Source organism: Pelmatolapia mariae, linkage group LG16_19 (assembly GCF_036321145.2).
Source record: "Pelmatolapia mariae isolate MD_Pm_ZW linkage group LG16_19, Pm_UMD_F_2, whole genome shotgun sequence".
Lineage (NCBI taxonomy): Eukaryota > Metazoa > Chordata > Actinopteri > Cichliformes > Cichlidae > Pelmatolapia > Pelmatolapia mariae.
Window position 1 is genome coordinate 69,344,058 of NC_086241.1, and position 25,235 is coordinate 69,369,292.

Sequence of the window (25,235 nt, forward strand, 5' to 3'; positions counted from 1 at the left end):
CTGAAAGAGCTAGAGAGACCTGGAATTATTCTCAACTATCAATAGGCTTCTTTGACGGCTGATGGAAATTAGACAGCTCCGAGTGCTCACCGCCGCGCTGGAGACGGGTATGAGTGCAGCGACTGTGAAAAGCTTTCTGAAGATGTTGACACGAGTCAATCAGTTCTCTTCATGTGGAGATGACAAGTTCTCCACATTCAGTTTGTGAATCTGTAAATTGTGATTTGAACTTTTTTCGCCTGCTGTGGTTCTGAGGTTAGCACGTCTCTCAGTTTGTGTGCTGGATGTCAACATTTCAACAGCCTTTTGCAGAAAATAAATTAGCTTATTGTACGTTTACTGGTACAGTTTGTCACTGGGACTGTACCTTCTCAGATAACCGAGTCTTAATTTAACAAGGTGCAAAATCGGGTGCAGGAGGAGCTGTTCATTTATTTTATGTAATTTTATTTTCATTCGTCATCCACTTGGAAATAAATATATAAAAACACTGGATTTCTCCTGAGATTGCACCTTAAAGTATGCACCTTATACTGCTTACTCAGACACATTTGCCCTTTTGGCCCCTTGCAGGGCAGACATAGTTACCCTGAGTGTTAATAATTAGACCTGCGCTCAATACGTCCTGTTTGTGAAAGTCTGTGAGGTGCAAAAGAATGCTATGTGATGGACCACTTTAGTACATTAAACCTTACACCAAAAATGGAAAATCAGCTCTGAAATTAAAATGGATAATTTGCAGGAATATTGAGGCCATCTTAAACTTATTTTCATCGAGCGTTAAAGCAGCTGGTGCTGCATTAACATCATTGTCCTGAAAGGATGTCTCACCTTTTAGGCTTAAGAACTATACCTGTGTAAAATGTCCAAACAGCCTTTTTGTAATAGCACCAGCAAGTGGCCAGATTGATGTTAGCACCTCTGTAATTGTGGATGTTGGTGCCGGTGAGTGTGCTAATGAGCCGGGTTTAAATATGCAGCTCTCAGCTGTGACGCACGAGGTCAGGACTCGAGTCCCAAGCTTGCTTTTAGACTCGACTTTCTTTATGTTACATTTGCTTCAGGCACGAAAAGCAGGGTCCAGAATGTTTAGGTAAAAGCATTTGCTTAGGCTGAGGCACCAAAAATATTTGACTCAGTTTAGACTGAAAGTACTCGGTTACATGTAGACTAAAAAAATACTCAGCTATGTTTAGGCTCAAGAAGTAGCTATGGTTAGCTAAACACAACTTTCATACTAAAGCAATAGTACTCAAGTGAGGGCAACAAAAGTACTTCATTAGGTTTAAGCTCCAAAAGTACTCAGTGGTATTTAGGCTAAAAAAAGATACTGGCTTAGCTTTAGGCCAGAAAGTACTTGGTTAGTTTTAGGCTAATAATACTCCTGGTTTAAGTACCACGAGTATGCGGTTACCTTTAGGCTCAATTATACCAAGTTAGATTTAGGGCAGGAAATACTTGGTTATGTTTAAGATCAAAAAGTACTCAGTTATGTTTAGGCTGAAAAAGTACCAGGTTAGCTTTAGACTAGACTAGACTTTAGACTTTAGACTTGTTTAAGCCCAACAATTTGATGATTTTCAAACCTAACGAGTTGATGAGTTATCTCAGCTTTGGTTAGGCTTAAACTACAAAAAGTACTTTGTTATCCTCAGGAAAACACCTAATCTACTAGAGTAAAAGTACACTAGTAGGTACAGAAGCCAAAAGTACCTGGTTGTATTTAGACAGGGTTCAGGGTTAGTGTTAGACCCTTGGTCAGGCTTAAGCTCCAGCAGTGACCTATATTTTCAAACTTAATTGAATCACCTCAGCTTAGTTTGAATTATCTCAGCTTTGAGGTGAGTCATTGAAATGACTGCTCACAACAGTAAAAGATGGCGCTGACTGACACATGACAGGAAGTTACATAGATTTCCATCCATCTTCTTCCACTGGAGCATTTTCCATCTATCACAGACTGGAGGTGGAATACACCTTGGACTGGTTGCCAGTCTGTTGCAGGACTTTAGCGGGTTAACTATCCAACCAAATCCTGGAACGTCTACTGGCAGCCACCTGTCAGCCACTAAGTGATGCAGGACGAGTGAATTTCTTCATATGTGGACGGGGTTTCATTTCTGCAGCACTCTGTAGGCTAGAGGACATGGTTCACTATGTTCTGGACAGCACACTGCTCCCCTGAGTTTGTCAAATGCTCTGCAGGCACTGTCAGAGGAAAGTTTTAGAGAAACGCTCTCAGTTTACTATTAAACCTGAAATTGAATACAAACTTTAACTTCCTGAGAGTGGTCAAGCTCCAATATCAACACAACCTAAATGCATCTTTCTGTAGAGGCTAGTCTCATTTTTCTCTCAGGACTGTGTGCAGCACCACCAATGAAAGAATTTCTAATGTCAACTAACCTGAATGAGAGTCCCTGTAATTGTGTGTTCATTGCTATTATTACCTAATATCCTGCTCACTGACTTTGATGCATATGGAGAGACTTTTTCAGGCTCTTTTCCATTCAAATTATTTTTATTTGCTTTCTCTCTCCACAGCCAGACGAAGCTAATCATCGAGTACGGCCAGAATGAGAAGAGAGGCTTTGACTGGATTCAGTCGTCCATCCACCGTCGCTCTGTCTGACGGACTGCCGGTCTGCTGGATGAAGATTTAATTGGCTCCGAACAAACACACAGAACAATAAACAGCCAGAATAAATACAAATGCAGGCACATCGGGGAGAGAGTGGGAGAGAAGATGAGCTAAAAACGGCAACTGTGTGGACATAAAAACTGGACCCGTTTCATCTTTTCTTGCCGTTTTCCGAAAGCTGTTTGGAATATTTCTCAGAGTCGGATTCCTCATGTTGTTTGCACCGTTGTTGTGTCATGGATTATTTGACGGGACGGCCACGTTTTTGCAGGAGTGTCATACTTTGATCATCAGAGATGCTCCTGACTTCTCATTAAAACAGAGAGAACACGCTTCAGGAACATGTTTTTGAATGTGACGTTTTATTCTGGCATGGCCGTCTCAAACCCAGCTGCCATGCGTCCTTCACTGCCTGAATTTTTCTTTTAGATTTAGTCAAATTAACGACTTCACAATTCGCTCTTCAAGCTTCACCCGTGACTCCCACCAACCCCTCCCACCCTCAGCCATCCAACCAATCATGGGCAAGCCTCTCAGCCGTCCCGGGTGTTTCAGGAAAAGCTCTTGCTGCCTGGAGAAACATGGAATTGGGGATGGTGGAGTGGGAGGGCGAGATGGGGGGATGGAGGGGGGATACGGGGATGGCTACATACCCCAGCGATCCATTTATGACACCATGTGCATCAATCAGCAGATTGACAGCCATCACCACCACCACCCTGGAGGGTCCATACGGCGAGACGGTTGCGGCGAGGGCAGTTTTAGCTACTCTACGAGTGGCTCGCTCCGAGTCAGCAGAGCGCCCCCCGACATGTTTGACTCGCAGCCACGGTCTTTAACGCCAAACCCCTCCTTTGTTCGGCGCCTGGACGAGCGAGCCATCTATGATTCGCTGAAGCTCGGCGGTCAGGACGGAGATGACGGTGGCTGTCATTCGCCGGGGCGGTTCACCCGATCGGTTTCTCCCTCTGTGTCTTCATTCTCAGCTCCGGGTGTGTCCTCCTCCTCCTCAAAGAAACACCACCATCACCACCACCATCACCATGGAGACAGCACAAAGAGCCGAGATGGTCGACATTCCTGGAAAGTCCTGACGCCTCCGAAGCACCTGGAGTGTCTGGAGCTGACTACATCTGAAATGATGGACAGAGGAGGTGGATATCTAAACCCGGGGCACTACCCTCCAGCTGGGGGGCAGTCCTCCTCTCTCACCTCCCCCCTCATTTCTCCCTTCTCCGGCTCCCCTCTCTCCTCGGGCTACCACACTCCGGTGTTCTTCTCCCCCGCCAAACCTCGACCCAGTCAGACTCAGAGTTTACGCTGTTCACCTCCCCACGTGATCCAGCCCAGGCATTACTCCCAGACCCAGAGCCTCAGGCTGTCACCCCCCCACGAGCTGAGGAGATCCCCTTACCGCTCCCCGCTGGTCCAACTGTCTGCTCACGACCTGGAGCAGGACCTCAGGGATCGAGGAGGAGGAGTAGGGGGAGGAGGATGGGGACGCAGCGAGCGAGAAAGGGAGTGGGAGAGGGAGAGAGAGAGGGAGATGGAGCGAGGGTGGGCTCAGCGAGAATGGGAGAGAGAGAGGGAGAGGGGAAGGCTGGAGAGGGAGCGAGCACGGGAACGGGAGAGGAGGGAAACATCTTTCGCGACCTTCGGGTATGGCCGACCAGTTCCTCTGCGTTCCGACAGAGACTCGGTGTTTCTGGAGTCCGACCAGGGTCTCGACACCACGCCATTACTGCTCCCCCAGCCCTCTCCTTCACCCTCGCCCAGCGCTGCCCCCAGAATGGGCACTGGGGCGGTGGGTAGGAACAGAGCTGGGTCAAAGGTCGGCCCTGAAGGTGTGGGTGGGGGCATGGTTTCCAAATACGACAATGGAAGCGTGGGTTTGGTGTTGGTTGATAGTAAATCTGGGTGTGGGCCGAGGTTAGTGAGCGAGGTTGGGGGTGGAAATGTGATGGAGGCTGAAATGAGGGCAGGAATACAAGAACACCATCGTGCTGAGAGCTGGAGCAAGTATGACAATGGATCCAGGCCCAGCGTTAAAAACGAAACGAGGATGGGCTCCCAGGTGAAAACGAGACCAGGGGGGCGGGATTTGGAAGGAAAAGTGCAGTCTGGGGTGGAGAGGGAAAATATGGCTCCATCTGCAAACAAGGAGGTACACAGGGCAGGGTCATCAAAGAGTGGAGAAAGACCAGGAAGGGCTGTAGCGAAACCAGAACCAATCGCTGAAGCTACACCCTCAAATGTGACTGAGAGCATGGCTGAGCCCGGAGGTAGAGCAGATCCTGTAACTGGATCTGGTCCAGGGATGAAGCCACAGGGAGGAGCAGAGGTGGAGACTAAGGCAACTTCAAAGCAGGTGGAGAGACAGAGTGAGGCAGAAGCTGAAGTAGCTAAAGTAAATAAGGAAGTTGTTGCAGCAGCAGAGTCCAGGGTGGAGGAAAAACCTGAGACCGATGTTAAGATTGCTCCTACATCTAAGCCTGAGGCAGCAGTAGAAGGTGGAGCTGGCAGTGAGACAGGAAATAAGACTAACAGTGAGCGCGGGGTTGACACTGAAGCCAAGAACAGCACCAAGACCGCAGACAAGGATCCTACCTGTGCTGCGGCCGAAGATAGAACTGAGCTTCCTGCTGCAGATCAACCTGAGAAAAAGACTTTCAACATTGATAAAACCGAATCCAGCCACGTGGAAAAAAGTTCACGATCCAAGAAGTCCAAATCCTCCAAGTCCAGCTCCAGGACTCGACCGGGCACCGCCACGGGGCTGCGGCCAGGTGTGGTCAGCCCGCGGCAGAGCAGGGCGCTCGGAGACCTCGAATCAACAGGCCCAGCTGAAGGCATCGAGTCCACGTGGCCTCGCCGAATCATCGTGAGAAAGAGGACCGTTCGTCAAGGTGGAGCGCTCCACAATCTCCCCATCCTCCCCCCCCTCCCCTCCGTCCTCTCTGCGCTGGAGAAGAGGCGCCCACTTGGCCACCTCCGTGCAGGCCACTTCTCAGAGAACCCTTTATCAAATATAACAAACTCCACCAGTATTGTGGGGCGATGCTCGCTCAAAGAGCCCTCCCATCAGGAGCCGGGGTTAGGGTCCAGTTTGGTGGGCAGGGCTTCGCTGAAGGAGCAGAACTTGGAGCACTGGAGGATCTGCAGAGAGCAGGAGGAGCCAAAGAGATCCAGGAGCAAGGAAAAACAAGGAGACAAGACTGAGGAGGAGAGGAAAGGGAAGGAAGAGAGGAAAGAAGAGAAAGACAGAAAGGAGGAGAAAGTGGAGAAGGACAAAGAGAAGGTTGGGGTGGGGCTGGTGGAGGAAACAAAACAAGAAAGAGCAGAGATGGCAGTCGAATTGAAAGTCCAAGACAAAGCAAACAAGTACAAGGAAGCGAAAAAAGGCAGAGATATTGAGATAACCCCTGAAAAAGTGGAGGAGAAAACTATGAAGATAAGGGATGAAACTGCTGGGCGAGGCTTGGAGGAGGAGGAGGAGGTGGTGGTGACATTACAGAAAGAAGACGGAGAGGTGGAGGGAGGAGAAGGAGGCACACTTGGTGAGGAAGGAGGGGTGGAGAGCTGGGATGCTGTCCTTGAGATGGTCAACACTTTGTGGGATGACGGTTGGGATAAAGGAGGAGCAGGAGGAGGAGCAGGAGGTGATACAGACTCCCTCTCGGGCTCCCTGCAGCGCTGGCCTCTCCTCCGACCCCCCATCGGGTTCGGAGGGTCCCACCCTCCCTCCTCAGCCGCCTCAGAGCTCAGCCTGACGGAGCTGGAAAGGAGAGCCCGGGAGCTGGACTCTGACCTGGAGCACCTCGACCTGTCTCAGCCCCACAGTCAGGAAACGTACCCAGCGCTCCTGGAGCCTCAGAGGGAGCGAGCGGACATGTACCAAACTCACCCCGGGCCTCAGAGAGAGAAGGCTGCCCTGCACACAGGTAAACACCGCACACACCTGCAGGAACTCACACACGGACGTTCACTCCGCTTTAGAAATCACACCTGACAAACGTGCTGGCAGCCTGAAGCGTCACACGATGAGTTAGACCATACAAATACAGGAGTCAGTGACTCTTACTGACGAACACGATGCAGGCAGGATGAAGGTGAACACCACCTCGTTAGCTGAGAGCTGACAGGTGGAGACAAAGAAACACGAGGTCGGAGGAGACGGCAGAAATTTGACCCACATGAGTGGATTTATAGTCCAAACACGGTGGATGAAAGTAATGAAACATCTGTCGTCGCAGTCACACACTGACGTCTTGTTCCAAATTAAAATGAATTTGGCTCCAATAAAACACAAACCAAATCGAGTCTGTCAGTCGGGGTAACATTTTCAGATTTTCTACGCTGTATTTCTTTATTTCTGTTTACAACAACAGGTGTTTAATCCCTTTAAAACGAAGCCCGGACAAAGATGCTTTTGTGCTCGCTGTTTGTGCTCCGTCGGTGTAATCACGCTGCAGACGCTGAGCAGGTTTTGGATTTCAGTCGCTGTTCTGTATTGTTTGTGACTCAGAGTTTAGCTGTGATGCTGGCTGTGAATTATTGGACCAAAACAGGAGGTGGTGGTGAGCTGGTGCCAGAAACCTGCTCCTCCGATCGATGTATTTATTCACAGAATTTAGAAGAAACAGCAGCAAAGCATTTAAAAGACATGAAAAGAGCGAAAAGAAGAAACACAAACAAAAGTCAATAATAGAGAAGATCAGTCATCTGTGAAAACTTTATAAAAGCTTCACAAAAGCCTGTTTATGAAGGAGGTTTTAACAGTTTGCAGTGAGGAGCTGAAAAACTGTTGGGAATGCTGCTGTGGGAGGCAAACCTGAGCCGAGCTGTTTCCCACTGCTGGAGCCCCTGCTGGACCGTAGAGGAACTGCAGGTTCAGGTGTGAATATTCCTGCATGTAAATGTAAAATATAAAAAGCAGTGATAATTGTTCAGCACAGCAGGGAGTGGTGTTACCTTCCCCCTCGTGGGGGAGGTTGAGTCAGAGCCAGGTGGAGGTGGAGATTTGGAAATGCTTCATGAACTGTAGCAGCAGTGACAGATTCACTGGTCCATAAAGGAAAAGTCGGGGCTTTAAAACAGGAGCGTTTCTGCTTGATTGTCATGTGAGCAGCGGCTTTCTTTGCTTAGATCCTTCCAAGAACCAAAGAAAGCCTCGGATAGAAAACAGCGGGAAGAAAAGGCAGGATGCACTGGTTATGACTGTTTCTCTGTTTAAAAAGGTAAATATGTGATGTTCTTTTCAGGGGTGGGCAGCAGGTCCCAGGTCAGCTTGGAGCTCAGTACTACAGCCTCACCGGCTACAGACGCTGACAGACCTCCCGGCTCCTGGTCAACCAAATCTGCCGGGACGTCCACCACTGGCACAAGGTAAGGAATCTAAAGTGTCACTGCAGGACGCCAGAATCCAGGACCAGCCATATCTCCACCCCTCAAAGGCCTGTCCTGTGTCTCGTGAACTGAGGACAGATACAGGCGTGTTTGAATGTAATGGGATTACTGATGGGAACAGGAACCAGTGCAGAAACAGCACTGGCAGCTAAATGGGCAGAGCTGTTTCTCTAAACTGGAGGAGACCAAAACGATGTGTCAAGGTGATCAGAAAAACTGATTTCCATGGATGAAAATACGTCATATTCTGATGTCATACTCAGAAACAGGGTGGGTTTTATTACACATCAGGCTGATTTTGAGCCAGAATCACACTACAGTCAAAATGAGCAGGGGGCGACCGTGGTTCAGGGGGTTGGGAAGGTTGCCGGTTCGATCCCCAGCCCTGTCTGTCCTGGTCGTTGTGTCCTTTGGCAAGACACTTCACCTACCGCCTACTGGTGAAGGCCAGAGGGGCCGATGGCGTGATATGGCAGCCTCGCTTCTGCCCCAGGGCAGCTGTGGCTACAACTGTAGCTTGCCCCACCAGTGTGTGAATGTGAGAGTGAATGAATAGTGGAATTGTAAAGCGCTTTGAGGGTCTCAAAAAGTGCTATATAAATGCAATCCATTATTAAAATAATGATGACCGAAGTTACTGCAGCTGTGCAGTGAATCCAGTGATGTCACTGCCTTTGAAATGATCACATGTGAGAAACTGAAACTGAGGAACTGCTGCACAAACAGTGACGTAGTTGCTGCAGGATGGCAGCTGAACTTAAAAAAAGACTCGCTCTTATAACCAGGATGCAGTCGAGTCCAGTGCGGTACTGCAGAGATGAGCTCTGCTCACTCAGACCGATGCTGATGTTGGCACTCATAAATTAGACAGCAATATTTGCAAACCTTTGCCAGTCAGACTCAGACTGATTGGAGACACGTCGCCTCCCACAGGTTAAAGGTGTTCTCACTGGGCAACCAGATTGTTGCCAATTGGTCACCAAGGGTCAAAAAAATCAATGCAATCACTGGGAAACCATCAGTTCTTTCTAGTAACAAGGAGGTTGGCAGATAGCGTCCCGCCAGTGACGTGTGCAGTCGCCTTGTAGTCGAAACTGGCTGTCCAACCACTTAATAAAAAAAAAATCAATGCAGCCACCAGTTTTTCCTGGTTATTTTTACGCTCATGTGACTGAACTGTGAAGAAAGTTTAATACTGGATATTCATATATGATTTCAGATATACACGTCCACACACACACACACATATATATACACTGAGCAATAAAAACATCAGACTGTCTGTTTAATGGACTCGAGCTGCTGTTTTATTCGCTGTTATTAGCTTCTGTGTGAACGTCCCAGAACAGAGCGAGCTGTACCTTGATGAGCTGAATCACTTAAGCTTAAATGTCATCCAACTAAATGATCTCTAATTATGTTCTTAAAACTGAGCTTTGAGGCCTGGAGCTGCTGTAACTGTGTTTGTAATCAGCATCATTATGAAATAATTCATATGAAGCTGTTGCAGGTGTCACACGTTTTATTAGAAACTGATTAAAAACTGCACAGTTAACTTTCCTGTCTCTACCTGATCATTCCTCATGGCTTACAAATAAAGACACAAACCAAACTGTGTCACAGCCGCAGCAAAATTTAGAAAGTGAATGTATTTGTAGTGATGTGTCCATCACCCGGGATATCTGTGCCGATGTCTTGGGGCTGTGCGGCTAAAACAAATCAATGGCCTTGATCTGAAAAGTGGGTTATCACGTTAAAGGCTTCGGGGGGGCTGAGCACACATGGGGATGCTTCACCGCCTTCTGTCCTTTTCTTCTTTTCCAGCTCTGCTAAAGAGGACAGCTCTCCAGACTCCAACCTGACGCTGGAGTCCGACTCAAGCGGCGTCTTCCTCTCCTTATCCAATCAAAGCCAGGAGGAGGCCGGCTCTGACAGTGACCAGCCAATCAGTGGCTCCGACCTGGGCAGCAGCAGCACGTCGCTGGAGAAAGATGGGGACGATGGAGGGTTAAAGGAGTGGGGGAGGGAGGAGAGCGCGGAGCTACAATGGTGCTACCCGTCACTCCTCAACACGTGCTCGCAAGAAGACATCGAAGGCGAGAGGGAGGAGGCGGGCCGCGGAAACATGGAGGAGGATGAAGAGAGGGGAGAAGGCGAGGACAGAAGGAGGGATGGGAAGATGGGAATGGTTTCAGTCATCAAGAAGCCGTTAGAGCAGAGCGTTATTAAGAGCTCCATGGCTCTGAGAAGTGAGGACATGCCCCCCAGGAAAAAAGTCACCCTCATGGGAATAGACTCCCCTCTTCCTCTGTCTCCTTCAAAGCAGCCAATCAAACACTTTCTAGATCCCAACCAGAAGCCAATCAGAACATCAGGGCTGGACTGTGGCGACATAGATCCCTTCGTCCAGTCGGACAGCTTTGTTTACCTTGCTGTGTCTGCAAGACCTGCCTCCAAAGGTGAAGTCACCACGGTGACAGAAGCCCACGACGTGAAAAAGGACAGTATACACCACCACACACACGGCACGAAAACGCACGTGGATCAGCCTAACCCCAACCGGGACGCCAAGCCAATGCAGCTCGCCCCACAGAAGCCAGAGGAGGGAGATTTCCTGTGCACCGACAGCTTCGTCTACCTGGCAGCTCCAGCCTGCCTCCTGCTGGGCCCTCCAGGAACTACAGCCTACAGCGGCAAGTGAGTATGCACTCATCTACACTTCACCTCTCAGCTGAAAGAGATGTATTCATTTATAAAAAACATCCATCCATCCATCCATCCATCCATCCATCCATCCGATCATCCATCCATCCATCCGATCATCCATCCATCCATCTATCTGATCATCCATCCATCCATCAGATCATCCATCCATCCATCCATCCATCCATCCATCCAATCATCCATCCATCAATCCGATCATCCATCCTATCATCCATCCATCCGATCATCCATCCAATCATCCATCCATCCAATCATCCATCCATCAATCCGATCATCCATCCTATCATCCATCCATCCGATCATCCATCCTATCATCCATCCATCCGATCATCCAATCATCCAATCATCCAATCATCCATCCATCCATCCATCCATCCATCTGATCATCCATCCATCCATCCATCGATCCTATCATCCATCCATCCATCCATCCTATCATCCATCCATCCATCCATCCATCCATCCTATCATCCATCCATCCATCCATCCATCCATCCTATCATCCATCCATCCATCCATCCATCCATCCAGTCATCCAATCATCCATCCATCCATCCATCCAGTTTTGGTTTCTTGTGCTATCTTTTCGCTGTCAGCTAATGTCTCAGTGACACTAGAGTAAAAATAGGTTGCCGGCCTCCTTACTACCAGGAGAAACTGGTGGTTGCTCAGTGATTGCATTGACTGTTTTGGTGACCAACTGGCGATATTCTAGTTGCCCGAAGGTAATATCTTCCCCTGTGAGAGGCAACCTGTCTCCAATCACAGTCTGACTCAGACTGACTGCAATCACTCTGAGACAGATTGGTAAAGGTTTGACATAATCAATCTGATTTATAATCACACACAGATTACCAACACTCCAATCAATCACTTGTATCAGTCTGAGTGAGCCTGCGCTGATGAGCACAAGGTTAAAAGCAGAGCTTTAGTGCTTTTAAAAAGCACAAATGATGAAGATACCAGAGAATGTGTGTGATAGTTACATCTGGCTTTCTCTTCTGTTTTTTAGGGAGTCTGATTCGGAGAGCTCAGGTTCGGGACCTGTTGACGTGTCGGTGCTGGGTTGCGGTTCAGTGGCAGGGGACAGCGACTGGGACTCGGACCTGTCCGACTCCGATCCGAGCCGCTCGTCGAGGACCTCCGCTGCCGGGAGCAAATCTGGCCGTCCGAAGCGGCTGCCCGCCGAACCCGACTGGGACTTATTCGGAGACACCACTGAACCCGAAGTGCTGAGCGAGCTCTTCACGGAGCAAGACAGGAACAACAACGGCAGAGCAGAGAGAGTTTCCGGGGTTACCACCAGCATGGCAGCAACACCATCCGTCCCCACGGCAACTCAACCCGCCACTCCACCGTTGAAGAGGATGTCGACCGTGGAGCAGTCATCGACGAAGAAGGTGACGTGGCAGTTTAAACCCGCTCAGAGGTCAGTGTGCACGGGAAGCAAGAAGGACAAAGAGAGGGAAGCGACGTCATCATTGGCAGGAAGGTTTACTGAATTCGGAGGTGGCGAGATCTACAGACCCACCCCTTCATCTTCGTCGTCTTCGTCATCGTCACCGTCGTCATCGTCATCCGGCTGAATTCTGAAAGAAAAGCTTGTTTGGAGAAGCTTTCGATGGGCCGAAGAAAGGTAGAGACGACCTTTAGCTCCTGTAGACCTGCAGCTTTTGCCTGTCCGTTCCGAATTCTGCATTTCGCTGCTGCCGTTGCCTTCGATGACCTTGTAAAGGCTGCGTTGCATTTTCTTCAGTTAGTCAACAAGTTATTGTTATTATCATATATCACTTTAAGTTGGGACGGTCTTCCCAGAAACAGCACCGTTCCTGTAGAGTTTTACTGACTGTCGGTTGTTTTTTTCATTCATACGTTCACGTCTGTTAAAATGACAGATCTGAATAAATCTGTTGGATTTTTATTCTGCTGAATGTACTCTAAGGGAGGATCCACCTTCAGACTGATTTCACATCTTATACCATTAGAGCCATGCTGGAATTAAATCACAGTGATACGTAAAGTGATCTGAGTAGGAGAAAGTGGTTTCTGCTGCTCTCTGATGTTTTACGGATGTAAGAGTGTAAACGTGTCGCCTGCTCCCCCACGTCTTTGAAGACGGACTTTTACAAACTGGCTGAGTTTGATCTCTACAGTCTATGGTGTGTTTTATAATCACAGCCAGGTTTACAGTGTATTTAACAGTGTGATAGTATATTTTGAACATGGAGATAATTATTGAGCAAAGTATTAATATATATATATGTGAGTGTGTGTGATGAATGTGAACAACTAATTGAAGGATTTAACAATAGAGTTTAATTTAAATGGTTTATTTATCACTTAGACTGAAATTGTGAATGTTATAAATGAGCAATATGCTTACAGATACATGCTATATTCTATGTTTAACGCGCCTTCATTCAAAGGGAGTCAAATACGGCTGTTCTGTCAAACCTGCTGGTGTCTCACTGATACGTGTCAGGTGTTTTTTGGTGAGGGTCAAATTTGAAACAGCTGCCAAATTCACATGTAGAAGCAGGAGAGTTGTCAGTGATCAACCAAATACCGCGGTCATGTTTGGGTTAAAATATGTTTGCAACACGACACACTGACAGGATGTTTCAGGATACTCGGCACGTTTGAATCAAGTGGAAAACTTGTGCAGTCAGTGCTTAATGTGCAGTTCCTCTAACGCCCAGCAGGGGCTCCAGCAGTGATAGACTCCCACGTTAAAACTTTACAGCAGAAATAAACACGTTTACATCCCCCCTACACCGGGGGAGAGTGGTTTAGGACCTCACTTGTTTAGATTATTGGGGGCGTGGCCTCTTTGACTGACAGGTGGATGGTGACACAGGTGGCTCTAGCTGCTAGCCGTCTGCTAGCTTCACCTGAACTGGACATCTGGACTGTTTTTGTGCTGTTGAAGCTTTTTTTTACGACATCATCCGATCAATAACATGGCTGCTGTGAGGTTACTGTACTAACAGACTGTCCATGAAGGCAGAGCGAGAGTTTGCTGGGATTTTATTATGTTATTTAGCACTGATCATTAGGTATCCGTGTCTGTGCGATGCTCCCAGCTGCAGGTTGCTAACCTCGGTGGCTTCAACTGGCACAGGCTGGAGGGTGGTGCAATTAATGTAGCGCTATTAACAGCTAATGTGTGGCACAGATGGAACATGCAGTGCAGAGATCAGAGGCTGCAGAGACAGGCAGGGAGCATGTAGTGCTGAGAAATCACTGAATCACGACAAAGATTTATTTATTTACACTCTCTTCTACTGTTTGGGGCTCTTTTAATAAACAGCTACTTCAGCGTGTTTGATTTGGGGGAATCTTACTGTTCCTGACACAACCTCAAAGGGATATGTCTCTCCTCCCACGACTGAACCAGGAAGCTTTGATTCGTTAGGTGAATGTGGAAACACGATGGAGCCACTGTTTTTTCAGCTGTGAAAAATGACAGTAACATACAATCACTAACTCAGGTCGTAGTATAGAAAAGAGTCTAGGTTTTAGGCCCAGCTGGGGCTCTGCTAAAATGCTCTATCTGAGGCTCCACATGGGGGCTTGTTAAACCAACTGTTAGCACAGTGGTTGGGTCCATCTTTTATATACAGTCTGTGGTTTAAACCCAAGGCTCTGTGTTGCTCTAACACCAGCGGTTTGACAGACGCCGTTATTTGACGCCCAGGCAGCGAGAGCGGGCTGGAGTGTTTAAATGTATAATAATGGCTGAGTTTGATTTTTATTTATGCAGCCAGATTTTGATTGTAAATGCAGTCTTAGACTCATGCAGAGGTTTTATGTGTAACATTTTTAATCATCAGGTAATTCGGTTTTAAGTGCCATAAACAGCGAGACCACGGCTGAGATGATTGGTCGTCTTTGTCTCACACTGGCTTTATTTCTGCTCAGAGTACAGACTTCTTCTTTTGTAATCCTCCCCCTGCCATCTTTGGCTTTTCTGAGGAGGATAAACATGCTGGAGACGTTTTTCTCCTCGCTCCCCGCCGCCGTTTGTCACCGCTTCAGCTCTGTTTGTGCTGAAAAGCAAAGCAATCCAGGAGATTTCCCTCCGAATCCAAAGCGAAGTGCAGCCAGCGGGGAGGCAGGTGGAGCTGCCAGTCATCCCAGCAGTGGTCCTGCTGTTCAATCATTACATGATGAATGTGGTTATCATTCACTGAGCTAAAAAATGGGACAGGCAGCACCTTCCAAAGACATCGCAGACATGTCAGGTCACTGATGAGAGCGGCTGAAAGTCTGTTTTATGCACGATGTTGCTGATAAAGGTCTGACAGGCTAATCGTCCTTAATCACATTTAATCTTGTTGTTCTTGATGTAAAAGTGAAAATGAGGAACAAGGGCCAGATTTACTAACGGTTCATCACTTTTAGACCTTTTTCTGGTTTTTATGAAGCTGCTGTTGACGAGATACTGCAATAAGGTCTTGGCCCCTCTCACAGGGACCAATCAGTGACCCCCGGCAACCTGAGGTTGCTAGGGAAAAATGAACATCTCCAACCGGTTTGCCAGAAATCGCTGAGTGAAATCAGCTGTAAAGAGGGCGCGGCCCACAGATGTCCCCGTGATTGCTGACACGTCTGCAAACACTCGCCAACCGCTGCTCAAACTCGCCTTCAGAATAAAAGTTGCATGTTTTAGTTGCCACAGTACAGCAGAGCTTTTACGTTGGAGTCAGATTTTCTCTGGTTGGTGTTTTTCGGGTTGCATCGCCGCTCTACAAACAGAGAAATGGAAAACGTTCGACTCCACACGAGATGTTTTTCTTCTTTTGTGCGGACACTCAACGACTGCGGAAATCTGCTGCTCATCCAAATAATCGCATGGAGGTTTCAGGTGCAGCACTGTAAACCTCCAGCAGCTTCCAGCAGCTTCCAGCAGCCGGTCACCAACCAGGTCTCTGGGCCTGTGTGACGGAAGCCTGCTGGTGTTATTGAACTTGAATTCAGAGTGTTAAATTTAAGAGTGTCAGAGAGCTCAGAGTGTCACAGTCAAGTAATCAAACCGTTTGTAAAAATGTCGTTTTAAGGAGCTCTGACCTGTGTTAGAGAAATGCCTGCAGCTTCTGGCTGCACGGAGCAGTAACAGGAACCTCACTAACACTCGGATCGGTCAGGAAATGTTTGAGCATCCTTCAGGTCAGCTGTTCGTCAGCTGTTCGAGAGTTCAGGGTTAAACGGTAGAACTGATGTGAATCTGCACATGCACATTTTTGACCTGCTTGGTGCTCGGTTGCTCAGTTGCTCTGTTGCCTGGTTGCGTTGCCCGTTGCTGAACTAAACTGGCTGTGTCTTTGTGTAAATTTGGTGCACTGCTGGTGGATCAGAATGCTCCTGGTTAGTAAATCTGGCCCCAGAGTTGCTCGTGATGTTTGAAATTCTGGATTTTTAGCCTTGCTGGGATGAGATGATGTTTTTTTGCCATGAGCAGCTTGAAGCGAGCCGCACACAGAAAGGCTTCAGTGACGACGACGACGATGATGATCTGTGTAAACCGACAGGATTTGGTCGGGCCTTAAACGCACCTGTCAGGTTCAGTGACAGACTTCCCGGCACATCCACAGAGGATTGGAGTGTTTCATTAACATGGCTCTATTTTTAAAGCTGCAGCTTTTTGTTTGGACTGTCTGAATGTCTTTGAGGTGAATGTTAATCAGGACACAGTTAATGACTGATGAAGGCTTTTACCCCTCGCGTTAGACTATTCCTGGATGGGGTTTTTTGCACAGCGTCACCCCTAATCCCCGTGAAAGTCATCATTTAACAGGAAAAGCAGAATTAAGCTGTGAGGAGACCCCCTGGGCCCCACTGACCTCCTCTAGTAGGAGAAATGAACGAGTACACCTGTGCAGGGATGAGCCTACCGCCCCCGGGCTTTCCTGTGTCTTTTTCTTTGTGGTGATTTGATCACATTTGTTGCACATAAACACAAATAAATGACTACATCACCGCCATGATTAAGAAAAAACAAAGACTAAAGTTTGGTTTCAGCAGAAAATGAGATAAAGTGAGCTGCAGGAAAACTACTCCACACGTTTATTACTTCCAGGCTGGACGACTGTAATTCATTATTATCAGGAAGTCCTAAAAACTCCCTGAAAAGCCTTCAGTTAATCCAAAATGCTGCAGCAAGAGTCCTGACAGGGACTAGAAAGAGAGAGCAGATTTCTCCTGTATTGGCTTCCCTTCATTGGCTTCCTGTTAAATCCAGAATTCAAAGTCCTGCTCCTCACATACAAGGTCTTAAATAATCAGGCCCCATCTTATCTTAATGACCTTGTAGTACCATATCACCCTATTAGAGCACTTGGCTCTCACACTGCAGGCTTACTTGTTGTTCCTAGAGTATTTAAAAGTAGAATGGGAGGCAGAGCCTTCAGTTTTCAGGCCCCTCTTCTGTGGAACCAGCTTCCAGTTTGGATTCAGGAGACAGACACTATCTCTACTTTTAAGATTAGGCTTCAAACTTTCCTTTTTGCTAAAGCATATAGTTAGGGCTGGACCAGGTGACCCTGAATCCTCCCTTAGTTATGCTGCTGATGGTTGTGTGTGTGTGTGTGTTTATGCTGCTGCTGCATTAACTCTCTCCCAAACTTTATTCTGTCTCAGCAGATTCCCTCTCCGATCCTCATTCTGTTGGAAGTTTCTTCCTGTTAAAAGGGAGTTCTTCCTCCTTTCCTTACCATCTAAATCAGCCTGAGATGTGACGTGGTGTTACATGAACAAAAAGCAGCCCTGCTCAGACTGAAGTTGTCTAAAGCTCCGAGCGACAGCGGCAGAGGACGTTGTCATGGGAATGATTGCATCTCCAAACTGAGTCTGAACGGTTTTGTGGCTGTTTTTGTCTCCGACAAGCTGCAGCCTTGTTCTCCACCTTCATCCTGTCCGTCCTCGGTCTCCTCCACCATCCCCTGATACCATCTTTCACACAGTTTGATTTCAGCTTTCACTGCACAGCAGCACCGTGTCATCACGTTCCTGCGCAACATTAACGTAATCTGCTCCAGCCGCCGTGACCGCTTGCTCTGTAAACATTATATTTAGTCAAACAGAGCAGAATCTTGCACTGACAGCGGTCACAGTCTGTGTCGCTCGTTCTCTGTTTCACATGTCTGTGTCTCGTCCTCCTCCACGTCGCCTCGTTTCATTCTGCAGTCCCGCTCGCATTCGCCCTGCAGCTGTCGCTCAGACCTGCACATTCTAATTACGTGATTATCTTTTCTGTTCAGACAAACGGCGCTCGCTCGGAGCTTTTTAGCTGAGACTCGCTGTTTCCTCCCAAAAAACACCAGCGTGCAGCTGCCAGCCAATCAGAATGAGTGGCTCTCAGCTGTCACTGTGAAAGCGATGCAGGTATTTGGAGAGGCTTTGTCATAAATCAGTAAAGGAGTGCTTGTTTTACTTGAAATCTTTAAATAATCAGATTACCCAAAGCGTTCACATTTTGCTGCTTTAGCCTCTGCGGACGCTGGGAGGTCTGTAAAGTCGTGCCTGTTTCATCGATCCGAGGTCTCGTCACACAAAGTGCAATCAGCGGGACTCCTTTCAGAGTCGCCTCCTTGTGCACCTCTGGACCACTTCCTGTTTCGATCACCACTTCCTGTTTCGATCATCACTGTACGTCTGGTTCTGACTTCAGGCTGCACTTTGCCTCTGAGCTGCACGCCACATTCTTTCCACTGACTCAAACTCTTCGTGTGAGAGACGAGGAGGTGGCGTGCGGTGAACGATGGCTGTGCTGATGTTCTTCCATCAGAGGCGCTGACCCTCAGGGGGCTGTTAGGAAGAATTTTTAAGGTTAAAAATATCCCAGCAGCATGTAGAGACCCACAAGCTCATAAATGACCTCTGCACAGTCTCACTTCACCCTCGTGCTCGGCCTGTGGACTCTGAGTCTTCGCTGTAGACGTGCTCCGAACCGGACATCCTGGGAAAGGTCCAGAGGTGCACACGGAGCTGAGCTTGAAGGAGAGACTGGCTGAATTTAAATAATCGCACCTTCTTTGCTCACTTTGTTTCTAACCCAGCTTCAAATCGTGCAAAGGATCTGGGACACATTCCACCCACTTTTCACACCTGAGCAATATATAAATGTGGAGGGGTGGGCCGTATGCGCTGCTGTGATCCTGGCCCTTTGATTCTATAAAAACGATGTGAAAATGGCTGCAGATGCAGTTTCCCCTGCAGCTCCACAGTCGGGTTTTGGGCAGCCTCTCGGTGATTTGCCGCCAGCTCCAGCTGAGCAGTTCCTTTGAAGCCGACTCTTTCTTCTTGCAGAGATGAGACGGGGCATGATAAAACTATCTGTGTAGTGACCCGCTCTGCATGTTTGTCCTGACCCTGTGTTCAGGCCGGAGACTGAGAAATGGCTGTTTATGTGACACTGTTCATTGATTAATTTTTTTTTATTTCTGTATTAAACTATTGGCTCTTTCACGTGTTTCAGCTGAAAACCTGCATCTCACTGGAACATTTTCTAACCTGCTGCTTCACAGTCTGATCGACGAACAAAAGCTCAATAACCGGACCGAACGGACGGACGAGTCAGACGAACTTTATCGACCTTTGAATTTCTGTTGCATCAAACTGTGGCAAAACATCTAGTTTCACTGTGATGGATAAAAACCACATCCTCTGCTGACTTTTGTAAAATCAGGCCTGCGTGTAATACTTTGCTGTTCATATCGACGCTGATCACTGGTAAAGCTTAGCGATTAAGACCTGAGACGGATTCTTAGCTGGAAAATGATTTATGTGAAATCTTTTCGTGTGCCATATTCCCAAGCCTTGTTGAAGCGCATTATTGTACAATAAAGACTAAAGTTGATGGTGGCTGTGACTCTGGCCTGGTTATTCTGCCTCACCCTTGCAGAAGCAGTAGGTCAGAGATCGGACTGCGTGACAACACCGAAGGAAACGTGAACATTTTAGTGAAGTTTCACAGTTAGGAAGGGCTCATTTAACTACTATGAAGTGACAGATTTATGGCCATGAGCCCAGTGTGTGTCCACCTCCTCGGGCAGATGAAATCTTCCTTTACATGATGCTGACTCAGACCATCAGGACTGAACACGCTTCAAAAATAGAACCTTTTCAAATCGTTAGGTGCTGTGGACCAGCCGTGACCTTTAACCTTTTGATTTGAGGCTGGCATTCAAAGGCAGCAGGGTGAGTGCAGAGGTATCCCGAGGTGATCTGCGGGCTTTTATTCAGACAAATGCTTCAGAAGTCTTTGGACAATGTATCTCTTTTCAGCAGGACGAAAGTCAGAAACATCCGGTCGAAGAAACCAGAGAGCGCCTCGGGGCTGAGAGGTCGATACCCTTCACCAGACTCGGTGTGAAGATCAGACAGCATCACAACAGAGAGCTGCAGAAAACAGCATCTCTGATTCACGCAGGTCTGCACAATATTTTTACTTCACTTCTGCCCAATGTTATCGTAGCTAACTAAAACTAAGTCTAAAACTAGACCTGAAAAAACATTTCAATTAACTAAAGTAAAATAAAACCGAGCCTGAACAGGGATAACAGGGATAACCCCTGAAGGTGTGCTTCAGGGCTCTGAAAGCTTCTTGGATAAGAGCTGAAACACCTCCAAGAAACTCAACAGTCGCTTTCCAACCGAGCTCCTTAGACCACCAAGGCCTGGCTGACTGAGAACCTACACAGACACTATAAGGACCAGTCCATTTACCATCTGGGGAATTTGGAGAACAAGTCAACACTTCAAACTTGGGATTGGGTTTCTCAAATCCTTCCTGAACCATCTTTGCTTCGTGGCAGGGCACATTATCCTGCTGAAAGAGGCCGTAGCCATCAGGGAGTACCCCAAAAAGGTTGATTGTGTTCATCTGGATGTTTTCAGTGGGAGAAACGTTTCATCCAACTGCTGACTGCAGGTTTGCCCAACCTTATAAACCCCCATTGTTCATTCAGTGGGCTAGTTTCAGTCGTGCAAATGTACTGTTTATAAGGTTAGTGACGAAACATTTCTCCCACTGAAAACATCCAGATGAACACAATCAACCTTTGGGATTTACTTACCTGAATGATTGGCATGCATCAAGACCATCAGGGAGTACCGTTTCCATGAAAGGGTGTGCCTGGACCGCAAAATAACGTCCACATGGACGGACGTTATACAGATCATTGCCCAAAGCCACTAATGTTCAAATAAAGCCGAGACTTCAATGTCCAGTCCATCTGAATAGTTCCTGCCAGTGCAGTGAAAGAGTTCAGATAATGCAATGAAACAATAAGAAAGTTTGAACTGAAGACAAAGAACTCAGCTGGAGTGTTTGTTGACATCACGTTTCCAGGGTTAAGGAGGACATTCAAGCTTGACAAGATAATCTGGAAGTCCTGAGAGTCAAAAAACATGATGTGTTTTTCTAATTTTAGCCTGATTGAAACTGTTTCCTGTCCTGTGTTTGTGGATGAACTCGTCTGAGGTAAAGCACCATCACCAACTTAAGCCTGTTCCTCACCTTGACCTTTTGTCTTACCCTTCACCTGCTCCTGTCCGTCCTATCACAAGAGCTCTTTGGTAATGTGACTGGATGTTCCTAAGAGAACCTGGCTGTGACCCAGGATGTAATCCATGACCGGTTGGTAAGTTGGTGTTTGTCTCTAAGCTAAATTGGAAAGTCGTAGAACCAACTCGTCGTTGCTTTGGTCACTGACAGATTGCTGTGGTCACTCAGAGGTTTCAGGGAAGATGCTGAGCTGTCTGCAGACACTCGTCATTTGCTCTCCCGGCGGCCTTCAAAGTAAAAGTCGTCCTACCGCTGAAAACAACATACTTTAAAAGGCACAACTTTTACTTTGAAGGGGAACAGACTCTGTTTCTAGTTTGGTGAGTGTCTGCAGACAAGTCGGCCTCTTCCATGCTGGTGACTTTAGCAAATTTTTATCAACTAAAGCAACAACCTCCTGCAACCATCCACCAACTGGGAGTCAGCAGGAGGCCTGTGTGGATGTGGCTTTAGCAACTACTCACACTCAGGTAACACACATCTTTTACCTGGTAACAGCGGGTCACCGACCGCTCTGCACGATTGGCGCCCGGACTCTAAGTCGTCGCTGGTTGTGACCCCAAAGGGAGAAAATCAGAAATGTCAAATGTAACCAGGAAATGATTTTTTGTCCTCTGATTGAATGGTTGCTAATGACGACCTGACACTATCAAACTCCTTTAAAAATACCCCCCCCCTTGGCCTTATCTCCGTCTCCCTGGTGACCAGTCTGGTGTTTGCTGTCTTTGTTGACCTGTTTGTTTGTTCATTCCTTTTCTGGATGTCGGCCTACCCGCTGAATTTTCTCTTTTAATTGAATCATGCATATTTTGTGGAAAACTCGCCATTTTTACCCCCCTGCCATCTGTCTCCCCGGGCTTCCTCTAACAACTTGTTATGAAACTGGAATTCATTTAGAGCGACGAAGCCAACCCCTGGTTGCAATTTAGGAAATGAAACTTTAATTAGAGGTGCAGCGATTTCATTGATATCAAATCAGCGACATCGGGCTGCATGATTAATCATTCCTGGGAAAACTGTGAGAGACTTGGAGACGCACAGCCAGCCTGCAGAGCCATCTGTGTGTTAAATAGTACATGGTGCAGGAGGAGCTGTGTCAGTAATGTAGGTCTGTCCATCTATTTAAGGCTGATTAATTAGAGCACTTTGAATAAGGCCACGGAGAATGAGAGAGAGAAAGGGGAGAGAGACCACCGTGATGAATGGATAATCCATGTGCCATTTGCACAGCCACCGCAGGGACTGTGGTGATTTACTGGGCCAGATGACACAGTCTGTTTGCCGCACAGCCTGAAAAAATATGCGAGCAGATTTCGTCTGATTCTTGATCTAATTTGGAGAAACTTTTGAGGATCAGTGACAGTAAACACAGACAGGTGTCCTGCTCGCCACGCGGAGGCACGTAAAGCGGCCGTGGCGCCGAGCGCCTACAGGAACCTGCGAGGCTGTGACTGAGGCTTCGTTTACTGATGCCGGTGATTAACACATCTGAGCGTGCTCAAGGTAACGCTGACGCAGCCAGCGGGACGAAATCGGGATAAAGTTCCTCACGAGATTTCCTCCTGATCGTCAAATAAACACACTAAAGACGCTCTGAGGGATCTTCACGTAGGATGACGCTCTCGTCCACAGACCTGATTGGTCACTTGGGGCATTTTTGGTACTCGCTGATCACCGATCAGGAGCAGGTCAGGTCTGCTGCGTCGGTTACCATGGTGAACGCCATTATAAAACACAGAGTGAGGCTCGGTGACCTCAAGTTCTCCTTCAAAGTGCAGACGTCTGGTTTTCAGTCGTCCTGTCAGCCACACACTTGTTACTGTAACTGAACAATGAAGCGCTTCTGTTCCTATTAATGTGGCCACTTTGACCCGAGCCCCGTTCTGCTTCTCCGGTCGCTGAGGCGTCTGTCCCGTCTGCTGCTCATTTCCTCCCCATCTGATCAAAATAAACTCGATGGCCTGTGGTTTTTCAGCAGACAGCTCTCTCTCTGGCTTTCCTCAGGCTCTTTGACCTGCATGCTCAGCTCTGATTGGTCAGTTTAAGAGGAGACCAGAAAACTTTTGAACTAAGAAAGTTTCATGCTCAGCGCCTAAATCCTAAAATCACATGGTCACCATAGCGATGCACCATCATAATGAAGATCTCTGTCTCACTGTTGAATTGTGGCTTTGTTGTCTCCTCTGTGCCGCGTCCTCACCGTCAGTCTGTCTGTTCGTCATGATGAATGTTAGCGTGTTGGTCTGCCGTGACTGCAGGGGCCATCATCTCCAACCTGTCCTCTGGATCACGGACCCAGCTGCAGATTAGTCATTGAAGAACAAAACGCATCAACCTGAGCCACAGTGAGAAAGTCACCTAGCATCAGGTTTAACCTTCAAGGTGGTTCAGTTCTTGGTGAGGTACGCCACCAGACCCCGGGCACGCCGGAGAGACAGCTGAGCGTGAAGGTAAAGGTGATTTAGCAGTCGATCGATGTCCTTATCCTCAGCTGTCACCGCGGGCAGCAGAAATGAGCTTCGTCTGAAGGGTGAGGAGGGTGAGGAGCTCAGCCACGAGCTGCTACTCCACATCGAAGGGAGTCAGCGGAGGTGGCTCCAGCAGGCCCGCAGGGTGAGGTGATTCAGGCAGGAGGAGAGACCGGGGCTGTGGATGGACGGACAGACCAACACATGGGTGGATGCTCACTGCAGCACAAAAGGCCCTTAGCTTTTGAGTGTGTGTGTGTGTTCAGGGGTATGTATGTGCATGGATATGAGTGTGTGTGGGTGGCTGCTGGCTTTTGTCGTGGTGTGTGTGTGAGTGTGAGCTGTGTGGGTGCTGGCTGTTTGTATGCACTGCATGTGTGAAGAGAGGCTGCTGTATCTCAGCAGAATCTAACACACACACACACAGACACACACACAGACTCACACAGAGGAATATAAAGTGGAGGGCATCAGGATTCAAGGCTGACTCTCAGGCTTGTGAGATAAAGAGCCACATACTGAAGCATCAACACTCTCAGATCCTCCAGTAATTTTAATAACTCTCATCACCATCATGGATATTCACCAGCAGTCACCTGTGACGTTTACAAATGAGCAGCTCTTATAAGTCAGTGTGCTCTGTAAGCAGGGTTTTGGTATCTGCTCTATGCTGATGATATTCCACTTTAGCTCCCCCTCAGTCCCAACAAGTCCAGGGGGATAGCATCATGGTATCCCTCAGGTCATCAAGAACCGGATGGCTCAGAGCTTCCTTCGCCTGAATGAGGATAAGACAGGAACGGTCCTTTTCATCTCCTCTGACTCCATCAGAGGAGACGTTCTGATCCGCTTGTCCACCGATGCCAAAAACCTCTGACCCTGGCTTTGACCTCAGGGTTTAAACAGAGCTATCCAGGTCAGAGCTTCCTGTGAGCGATCGTGAAATTGTCGTTCATGCTCTCGTTTCCTGTCAGTCGTACACCTACACTGGTGTCAGTCGGGCCTCTCTGTCCCGCCTCCAGCTTTTCCACAACGCTGCTGCCGGCTCCTCGCAGGAGCTTCACTGCACCGGCTGCAGTCAGGTCTACGAAGCCCTCCACGGTCTGGGTCCTTCCTAAATGTCGGACCTCTTCCCTCAGCATCCAGGTCCCTCCAGTCAGATGCTCTGTGTTTGACCCAAACTGTGGAGTCTGCTCCCTCCACCGGCTCTGACTCCGTCTGATTTCTAGTTATTTCTTTTCCTTCACAGATCCTGGATTATTTCTTCAGGATTCAGGAATTAAAAACTGAACAAGGATTATTTTCAGGCTCTCTGATGACTCCATGTGTTAGAACCTTTTGTTTGTATTCTTCACGTATTCAGAAGGAAAACACTGGAAATTTGCAGCTGATTCAAAAAAATCGTCTGCAAAACTTCTTTAATAATCTG

The 25,235-nt window shown here is 47.8% G+C and overlaps 1 protein-coding gene across 2 annotated transcripts; it reads left to right on the forward strand.

Moving 5' to 3' along the window:
* Positions 1-6,184: 6,184 nt before the first annotated feature.
* Positions 6,185-19,685, forward strand: LOC134644107 (uncharacterized). 2 transcript variants are annotated; one of them, XR_010096458.1, is made up of 5 exons: positions 6,185-6,582; positions 7,903-8,026; positions 9,872-10,744; positions 11,784-12,407; positions 17,414-19,679. XR_010096458.1 is itself a non-coding variant. In XM_063496829.1 (4 exons), exons 1-4 carry the CDS (start codon positions 6,240-6,242, stop codon positions 12,355-12,357), a joined length of 1,914 nt encoding a protein of 637 aa, XP_063352899.1. In that variant the 5' UTR covers positions 6,185-6,239; the 3' UTR covers positions 12,358-19,685. The 2 variants fall into 2 exon arrangements, 1 of the variants encoding a protein (XP_063352899.1); XM_063496829.1 differs by having other exon boundaries at positions 11,784-19,685.
* Positions 19,686-25,235: the final 5,550 nt, after the last annotated feature.

Bases quoted from the DNA above. Each gene is read 5' to 3' on its own strand.
- LOC134644107 (XM_063496829.1), top strand. From the start codon at position 6,240: ATGGTCAACACTTTGTGGGATGACGGTTGGGATAAAGGAGGAGCAGGA. The intron at 6,583-7,902 runs GTAAACACCGCA...TGTTCTTTTCAG, and splicing joins GAAGGCTGCCCTGCACACAG to GGGTGGGCAGCAGGTCCCAG. The intron at 8,027-9,871 runs GTAAGGAATCTA...CTTCTTTTCCAG, and splicing joins ACGTCCACCACTGGCACAAG to CTCTGCTAAAGAGGACAGCT.